Source organism: Homarus americanus, unplaced genomic scaffold, assembly GCF_018991925.1.
Source record: "Homarus americanus isolate GMGI-L3 unplaced genomic scaffold, GMGI_Hamer_2.0 scaffold27948, whole genome shotgun sequence".
Taxonomy (NCBI): domain Eukaryota; kingdom Metazoa; phylum Arthropoda; class Malacostraca; order Decapoda; family Nephropidae; genus Homarus; species Homarus americanus.
The window spans coordinates 1-10,000 of record NW_024711485.1 but is presented as its reverse complement, the minus strand read 5'-3'; the positions used below and the strand labels follow the sequence as shown (position 1 = coordinate 10,000).

Genomic DNA, 10,000 nt, shown 5'->3' with positions numbered 1-10,000 from the left:
TCACAAACTTGCCCTTTGAAGACCTCCGACAAACTCGCCAAATATGTACATAAATTACCTAGACTCGAGGCCTCCCATAATAAAACTATTTAATACTGGCCTTTACCCTAGCCCTGGTCTGCCTGCCTAACCCTGTGATGATGCCTGTGACCTGTAACCCCTCCCTGTACCTGCGTGTTAAATATACAAGGGGGTTTAAATCGCTGGTACTCTGGCACTCTCTAGTTGTGTGTGTATGTCTGTAATGTCTCCTTGTGTGTATTTTTTTATCTCTGTGGTGAAGCTGTTATGGATTGCTTCATTGGCACTCTTGTTTGGTCAATATGTTAGCTGGTGCCCCCCGTGGTCTGGCTGCCTGCAGATATAATACAGCAGTGTAAGTTTATGGTGTGTGATGACTGCATTTTCTGTTGGCTGCTGGGTGTTGAAGAATCATGGCGCCCTGGCACTATATGACAATGTGGATCACTGGCACTCTGGCACTGGTAATAGTTATTATCGTTCATTTATATTTTTTCTGTATTATGTCTCCACCTCCCACCCTCCACCCCTCCCCTCTCTCCTCGTTTCCCCTCTCCTCTCCTGCCCTCTCCTTCCCTCCCCATCTCTCTTCCTTCTGCTCTCCCTCTCTCTCTCACTCACTCACCCATTCCCCCTCCCTCCCCCCTCTCCCCTCCAGTTATGACTCCATCTTTGTATCATAGCTCAAGTAAGTCAATTATATCACCACAGTCATACTTACAAGAACAAAATCACCTTACTAGACACTTGTAACCCATCTTTTGAGGTACAACACAAAAAAACATCTTAAGATCTTCTGAGAATCCATTATGAACTTGCGTGACTTGAGAGCCGTTTTAGATGTGTTTTATAGCCATCCAATTACGAGAAAAAACAATAACTTAAGTTTTTTTTAGAATCCTTAGAAATTGTCCTCATCCACGACCAAAGTGTATAGGAAGGCGATAGTTGAGTGTGTGTGGTTAATGTCTTCAGTATCAGGGATGGCCTTAAGTGCCTTAGTTGAGTGTGTGTGGTTAATGTCTTCAGTATCAGGGATGGCCTTAAGTGCCTTAGTTGAGTGTGTGTGGTTAATGTCTTCAGTATCAGGGATGGCCTTAAGTGCCTTAGTTGAGTGTGTGTGGTTAATGTCTTCAGTATCAGGGATGGCCTTTAAGTGCTTTAGTTGAGTGTGTGTGGTTAATGTCTTCAGTATCAGGATGGCCTTTAAGTGCCTTAGTTGAGTGTGTGTGGTTAATGTCTTGCATCAGGGATGGCCTTAAGTGCCTTAGTTGGAGTGTGTGGTTAATGTCTTCAGTATCAGGGATGGCCTTAAGTGCCTTGGTTGAGTGTGTGTGGTTAATGTCTTCAGTATCAGGGATGGCCTTAAGTGCCTTAGTTGAGTGTGTGTGGTTAATGTCTTCAGTATCAGGGATGGCCTTAAGTGCCTTAGTTGAGTGTGTGTGGTTAATGTCTTCAGTATCAGGGATGGCCTTAAGTGCCTTAGTTGAGTGTGTGTGGTTAATGTCTTCAGTATCAGGGATGGCCTTAAGTGCCTTAGTTGAGTGTGTGTGGTTAATGTCTTCAGTATCAGGGATGGCCTTAAGTGCCTTAGTTGAGTGTGTGTGGTTAATGTCTTCAGTATCAGGGATGGCCTTAAGTGCCTTAGTTGAGTGTGTGTGGTTAATGTCTTCAGACTGTATTATTCTTATGCCTTAGTTGAGTGTGCATGGTTCAGTATCAGACAGCTCTTAAGTGCCTTAGCGTTGAGTGTGTGTGGTTAATGTCTTCAGTATTTGTGATGGCCTTAAGTGCTTTAAGGAGTGTGTGTGTGGTTAATGTTCAGTATCAGGGACAAATTTTATGCCTTATTATCTGAGGGACTTAAGAGTCATACCTATAAGATGTATGTAAATGTGTCTTTGGTTGTTTTTTGTGTTGTTGATTTGTGAGTTTATGTGTGGGGGGTAATATTATTTTATTTCTCATTTCTTAATCCAATTAAAAGTATTGTGTGATGGTCTCTCTCTCTCTCTCCATTACTCCTGATTATCCCCCCAACACACCTCTTACTCCCCACCCACCACCCACCCAGGTACGTACACATAGCGCTGTAGTTGACAGTCTGCTGGTACCAGCCAATCCGAACGGTAAAAATGGTTAATAGGAAGCCCGCGGGTCTGACGATTCCCAAGTCATAAGCAAGAGTGGAAGGGAATTAAAGCTCTGAGCTGAACACCGTACAATCGAGACCCACGATCCTAAGGTCGAATAGTTAGTGGTGAGGAGGTGAGATGATCAACTCTGTGGGTGGATGGTGGGAGGGTGTGGGATAGCTTGGTCATAACCCTAGAGTATGAGGGGGTAATGTGGCGTGGGGATGGGGTGATGGTAGTGAGTTATGTCCCGTTGGTGGTAGTGCCTCTTAATGATGACGTTCTGAAGCAGGTGTGTGTGTGTGTGTGTGTGTGTGTGTGTGTGTGTGTGTGTGTGTGTGTGTGTGTAAAGGTCAAGTGAGATGGAAGGATTGAGTGAGGATGGGATGAAAGAGAGAGACAGAGAATAGACAGAGAGAGAAAGCAAGACAGGGGCAGCTAATGTATTGATGTGGTACGTGGTCCAAAAATATGTCTCCCAGTTAATAAGTATGTCACTGATCCTCAAAACACACATGACTTACTGAAGCGGCGGAAGTCAGGTCTTTAGTTTATATACCTGTTGTGTTAATGGGGGGGAGGAGGCCTCGTATACCTGTCTTGTATATCTAGCCCTTGTATACCTTTCACCTTGTATACCTGTCCTATCACGTATGGTGTTGAGATTTATTGTATATATATGTGACTTTCATTGTATTTAGGGACATTTTCTTAACACATGTGGGTATTAAAGGGGTCATTGTAACTCCGTATGATGAGTATAATGAACAACACGATCCAGAGTCCATTTGTGTGATGTGGACATGAGATTCTCCCTTTTTTTTTCTCTCTTCCTCCCTTTTCTCCTCCTCTTCCTTTTCCTTTCTTCTCCTCCTCTTCCTCCTCCCCACTTTTCATCTCCCCTTTCCACTACCCCTCTCTCATCTCCCTCCCTCCCTCCTCCCACCCACCCCCAAAAAAAATTACAAAAAGAAATGAAAGAAAATTAAAGAAAATGAAAGAATGATGAGCTAAAAAGATGGAAAGAGGAATGGAACGAAGGCCAGAGCGGATGGCAGTCAATCAGCTAATGTACTGTAGTGGTTAGCGAGGGAGATTGAGTGCGTGTGCGAGTGAGTGCGTGAGTGAGTGGGAGGGTTATACTGAGTCTGAATGTGTGGGTGTGAGGGTTATAGAGTGCGTGAGTACTGTAGGTGAGAGAGAGAGAGAGAGAGAGAGAGAGAGAGAGAGGCTGAACTCAGTGGTACACCTAATTCAGTAAATAGCTTAAAATATCCGCCAATGCTTTTCCGGGGATTTAGCGACCGCCAACTAGACTGTCAGTGGCGTATTTTTTTTTCTATTTATTTTATAATTTATTTCTTTCGTGGTTTTAATTTTCCTGTTTTTTCCCCGATTTTTTCCTGGTTTTTCACATATTTCTTGATTAATTTTTTCCTTCGTTTTCGTCTTTATTCTTATTTTCTTTATATTGTTTTTGTCGGATTTTTGTCTTTATAAATTGTGTTAGTATTATTGTTATTGTTGTTGTTTTTATTATTATTATTGTTGTAATGGTTGTTATTGTTATTGTCTTTGTTATTGTTGTAATTGTTGATTCTGTTATTGTTTTGTTATTGTTGTTTTTGTAATTGTTGCTATTGTTATAATTGTTGTTGTTGTTGTAATGATTGTTATTGTTGTTGTTATTATTATTCTCGAGGTTATTTTTATTATTATTATTATTATTATTATTATTATTATTATTATTATTTTTATTATTATTATTATTATTATTATTATTATTATTATTATTATTATTATTATTGGTAGGAATTGCTGTAGAAAATACATACAAACAGACCTACAGAAGGGAAGTTGTTTCAGAGCTTCAGTAAGGAGGGTGTGTATTAATCCTGAGTGTACAGTGTAGGTGTAGGTGTAGTGAATATACACACACACACACACACACACACACACACACACACACACACACACGTATAAACATAATGGTAAAACAAGGATAAAACAGACAAACAAACAGAGGGGAATTGTGTGTGTGTGTGTGTGTGTGTGGAGAGAGGTAGAGAGTGATAAATAAATAAATGGGAAATGACTGAGAGACAAACAAAGAGAAAGAAAGGAAGAAGAAAGAAACATGAAGGACTCGGAAACAGAGATAAGAGACGGAGACAAAGGGAGAGAACAGAGGGATTAGTAGAGAAGAGAGGAAATAAAGAGATCAGTAGAGGGAGGAAATCTCTCTCTCTCTCTCTCTCTCTCTCTCTCTATCTCTCTCTCTCTCTCTCATATCCAAACTCCCCTCCCCCCTCCCACCCCCCCACCCCCCCCACACACACACAAATGTAAAAATTGACGACACAAACAAAGAAAATAAACCTAACGACCTTGCCTGACACCCTCCCTTCCTTCTTCTCTTCTCTCTCTTCCTCTCCCCTCCCACGAGCCTCCCTCTCAGCCAATCAGCACAAGCGGAAGGGCACTAATCACCCTGTAATTGGCGGTTTCCCTCATCGTTATTGCCAGTCCAGTGGTCATCAAACCTAGAGTCAGTGAGGTGATTTAGCGCTTAAAGGCACTGACACCCAACCATATGATCGGCTGACCCAACTAGCAATTAGGTCGTTAAGGGTGACTGTTAGAAGTGGTGGTGGTTGGGTGTCTGACAAGTAAATAGTGGTTATGTCTATTTTTGACATGTATGGCTTTTGATGTTGTTTGTTGTGTGTGTGTGTGTGTGTGTGTGTGTGTGTGTGTATCTATTCCTGTTAATATGTATGTATATTTATGTGTGAATGTAAGTATAATTGTTTTTAATGTGTATGTGTGTTTGTGTCTGTAAACATGTATATGAATATGTATAAAGAGAAACTCATTGATTATGTATCTTCCTGGGGTTAATATGTATATGTTATGTGTGAATGTATAATTGTGTTTTAATGTGTATGTATGTGTTTGTGTCTGTAAACATGTATATGAATATGTATAAGAAAACTCAGTCTTATCTTTCAGTTTTACCCCCTTCAGTCTTACCCTTTTCAGTCTTACCCTCCTCAGTCTTACCCCCTTCAGTCTTACCCCCTCAGTCTTACCCCCTCAGTCTTACCCTCCTTAGTCTTACCTTCAGTCTTACCCCTCCTCAGTCTTACCCCTTACCTTCAGTCTTTCTTACCCCCTCAGTCTTACCCCTACACTCTTACCCCTTCTCAGTCTTACCCCTTCATTTTCTTACCCCCTCAGTCTTACCCCCTACCTCTTACCCCTTCTCAGTCTTACCCCTTCTCAGTCTTACCCTTCTCAGTCTTACCCCTTCAGTCTTACCTTTCAGTCCCCCCTACCTCTTACCTTCTCAGTCTTACCCCCTCAGTCTTACCCTTCTCAGTCTTACTCCCTTCCTCTCAGTCTTGCATTACCTCCTCAGTCTTACCTCCCAGTCTTACCCCCTCAGTCTTACCCCTCCTCAGTCTTCCCCCCTCAGTCTTACTCCTACAGTCTACCTCAGTCTTACCCCTCGGTCTTACCCCTCATTCTTACCCCCTCAGTCTTACCCCTCAGTCTTCCCTTAATTGTGCCCCTCAATCTAGATATTTTTACTCCTAACCATCTGACCCCTGACCTGACACTCTGACCTTCTGACTCCTGACCCGACCCCTGACCTTTGACCTCTCTGATCTTTCGCCACATAAGCCACACGGTAAAAGGATCACCATTAAGACATGCTTTTAGTGTACATGAGAGAGAGAGAGAGAGAGAGAGAGAGAGAACCAAGGTAAAACAAGAAGAAAAGGAAAATAAAGAGAGGAACAGGAGGAACAGAAGAAAGAGAAAATGAAGAGAGGAGGAAGATGGAAAGAAAGAAGAAACAGAAGGAGGAAGAATAGAAGAAGACGAAGGTGATGAAGAAGAAAGAAAGAAGAGAAAATAAATTAAACCAAGAGAGAGATAGAGAGATAGGGGGGTAGAACACACACTCTCTTTATCTGGTCCTGAACACTACATTATGCCTCTGGTCACATCTTGTCTCCTCAGCGGCTCTGATCAATAAGGTCTGTTTACATAATATTGGCTACCGCTCCATCAGCTGTTCTTTGTTGTTGTTTACATATCTGTTTTCTTTTTAGAGGGAGGTGGGGGGAGGGAGGGAGGGTTGGGGGAGGGGGGAGGGAGGGTAGAGGGGGAGTCCATCATATGTGATATATTTTACTGGTTTGTGTAGATTATTTTACACACACACACACACACATACACACATACACATGCATGCACACATACATACATACATATATACACACACATACAAGCACACACACACACACACATACACATGCATGCACACATACATACACACATACACATACATACACGTAAACATACACAGACAAGAAAGTAAGAAAGAAAGAAAGAAAGAAAGACTCCACCACTCAGTCTGTATCTCACGTCCAGCAGATTCTATGACATAAAAACTCACAACAGGAGCATCAAGCCCTGGACGTAGATCAACTTGGAATATATTACAGTGTCTGGCAAGAGCTCACTTCTGTCAGCGGATCCATTTTTTTTACTGATATTTTCCGTTTTCCTTTTTTTTTTGAGGGGGGTCGTCCTTTTGCTAGAGTTCTCAGGCCATTTGGTGCATAAATTCGACTCAGCAAAGTGTGAGAGAGTGTGTGGTGGAGTGTGGAGGGCGTGGGTGTGTGGGGAGGGGATAAGGGTGTGTTGTGTGGAGGGGTGGTATTTTATCATTGTGTTATTAGTCTTATTTCACACACACACACACACACACACACACACACACACACACACACACACACACACACAACAAAAAGAATTTTAATCACCCTTAAATGAAAACTAATCCTTAACCTGCCTGCTAATCGATACCATGGTTGGATAAATATTGAACTAGTGATGCTGTTAACTGTAAATTAATGTAGTCACCCCTGAAAAGTGTCTCATATCAACGTTTTCTTTAATCCCCCTCCGAAAAAAAAATCAATTCCATGAGCTATTATTAAGGCAACACTTAGTTCAGACAGACAAATAGACAGACATTCAGACACACACAGACAGATAGATAGACAGACATTCAGACACACACAGACAGACAGGTAGACAGCCACACAGGTACGGGAAGGTTAATTAACAGCGTAATGTTAAAATGCAAGGTGTAAACAATGATGCAGGTGTGTGTTTGGTATATATATATAATTGTTTTCTTTAACCAAACACCTCCCTCCCACCCTGTCTCATTTACGTGGGAACATTATATACTCATTATATAAACATTAGATTCCTCATTGTGGTAGACCCAGGAGAGAGAGAGAGAGTTTCTTTATATTTCGTAATGAATTGTGTATAGATAAAGGAAGAGAGAGAGAGAGAGAGAGAGAGAGAGAGAGAGAGACTTAATGATACGTTTGGCACAATTAAAACCTGATGCAGAATATAATATAATAATGGTTATCTCTCGTTTCCCAGTATGGCCGGTCCAAGGGCCACCTAGGCAATTGAAATTGTTTAAAGTGTAGAAGCTGTCGCCAACACAACAACCACAAAGTTAACGAGCTGCATGACCCAGTGTTTAAAGTGTAGAAGCTGTCGCCAACAGAACAACCACAAAGTTAACGAGCTGTATGAACCAGTGTCAAGGAGTAATCCCAGACAACCAGACAACCGGAAACACGATCCGTAAATAAAATAATATCCAGGTCCCCAATTACTGCTGGGTAGACAGTGGCAAATGATGTTAGAATAAACTTACCCATAGTTTCACCCTGTCCAATGGTGTAATAGTGAGCATGCTCGTCTCACAAGCAGGTGGACACGGGTGTAGAACATCATTATTCACTGACACACGCGTGCATTAAAACAATCTGTGTACCTGTGTTAAAGTAAATATACAGTATAGTCGCAGCAGAACCAACAACTGTAAACATCAAAGGTTCCTTAATACAGTTATGCAGATGATGATGACAGTGTAGACTCACGACTATATCCTAAGAGACTTGTAGCATCTCTTCTTACAACCTCGAACAACCACAAAGTTTTCTGTAGAAGCTTCAAAGTTCTGTATGTTACACGGAGGTTTTATGTATTTCACAGAGCACCCGACCCACACACCTACCACTAAATAAATATACAGTATAGTCTCAGGTTCCTTAATACAGTATTACTACAGATTTATGAAAGTATTATAGTAAATTTGTAACCATTTTTTGTAACCATTCCATGCCTCTAATTCCTGAGCTTAAGTTACAGGATGGCACTGTAATATTTTTTCTGACTGTATGGTAAATCTCAGAGCAAGAATGTGGTGTTCTTAAGTGACCTGCAGTTTCTCAGTACCTGTGTCCACGTGTGCTTTGAGTCCACGAGTACCCGGGTCCACGTGTGCTTTGAGTCCACGAGTACCCGGGTCCACGTGTGCTTTGAGTCCACGTGTACCAGGGTCCACGTGTGCTTTGAGTCCACGTGTACCCGGGTCCACGTGTGCTTTGAGTCCACGAGTACCCGGGTCCACGTGTGCTTTGAGTCCACGTGTACCCGGGTCCACGTGTGCTTTGAGTCCACGTGTACCCGGGTCCACGTGTGCTTTGAGTCCACGTGTACCCGGGTCCACGTGTGCTTTGAGTCCACGTGTACCCGGGTCCACGTGTGCTTTGAGTCCACGTGTACCTGGGTCCACGTGTGCTTTGAGTCCACGTGTACCCGGGTCCACGTGTGCTTTGAGTCCACGAGTACCCGGGTCCACGTGTGCTTTGAGTCCACGTGTACCCGGGTCCACGTGTGCTTTGAGTCCACGTGTACCCGGGTCCACGTGTGCTTTGAGTCCACGAGTACCCGGGTCCACGTGTATTTCGCTCGTAATGTAGGAATGTTTTAATTAACGTACACAGGTATATAGTGACGCCTGACTTTTTCATTACTTTTTATATATCTGGGATAAATCTCTCTCTCTCTCTTTTTCTTCTCTTTTTGTCTCGATCTTTTCATTCTCTCGATTTTTGTAAGTCAAGAGAAAATGAGAAAAAACACAGAAAGAGAGAGAGAGAGAGAGAGAGAGAGAGAGAGAGAGAGAGAGAGAGAATGAACCCAACACTGCAGTAAGAAATAACTCTTCCCCTTTCACATAATTATCCAGCCCATTTTAACAAGTCGAGGTCCCACCAACTCTACACACCCGCAACAAATAATTAAATTTATGGAAAAGTTTTTAATAAAGTGGAAATTAGAGAGAGAAAGAGAGAGAGAGGAGAGTCGACGGGAAGGGAGGAGAGGAGGGGGGTGGGGTGGAGGGAAGAGGGGATGGAGGAGGGAGGAAGGTGAGGAGGAGGGCCAAGGAGGGAGGAAAGAGGATGATGATTTTCCTTTAAATTTTTCTTCTCTCTCTTTTCTCAGATTTTAAAGAAAGGTTAACGAGAGGGATAAATTCATATGATAGTCTTGTGTTTGGCGAGAGTTTTGCTTCAGTCGTGCCAACTGCCTCTGATAGCTTTACGACCTTTGGGAATTTTTTGAACTCTGTGTGTGTGTGTGTGTGTGTGTGTGTGTGTGTGTGTGTGTGTGTGTGTGTGTGTGTGTGTGTGTGTGTGTGTGTGTGTGTGTGTGTGTGTGTGTGTGTTGGGATGGGAGGTCATATTTTCATATTTTTTCTTTTTTATCAGTTTTTTTTCTCCTTCCTTTCTTCCTCCTCCTCCTCCTCCTCCTCCTCCCTCCTCCTCCTTCTTCTCTTTTTCTTCTTCTTTCCTTCCTCTTATCTACGTCTTCTTAGTATGAAGTCTTACTGACCAGGATGGTTTATTTAGATAGTCTTTTCCATGAGTCTTAATTAGTGTTTTATCAAA

The 10,000-nt window shown here is 42.4% G+C and overlaps 1 protein-coding gene across 1 annotated transcript; it reads right to left on the bottom strand.

Moving 5' to 3' along the window:
- Positions 1–8,145: 8,145 nt before the first annotated feature.
- LOC121858265 (S-antigen protein-like) lies at positions 8,146–9,016 on the bottom strand (the record flags this gene model as incomplete). Its single annotated transcript, XM_042354576.1, has 2 exons — positions 8,146–8,223; positions 8,485–9,016. Coding segments are annotated over 2 exons (610 nt in total), but the record flags the coding sequence as incomplete, so codon positions are not given.
- Positions 9,017–10,000: the final 984 nt, after the last annotated feature.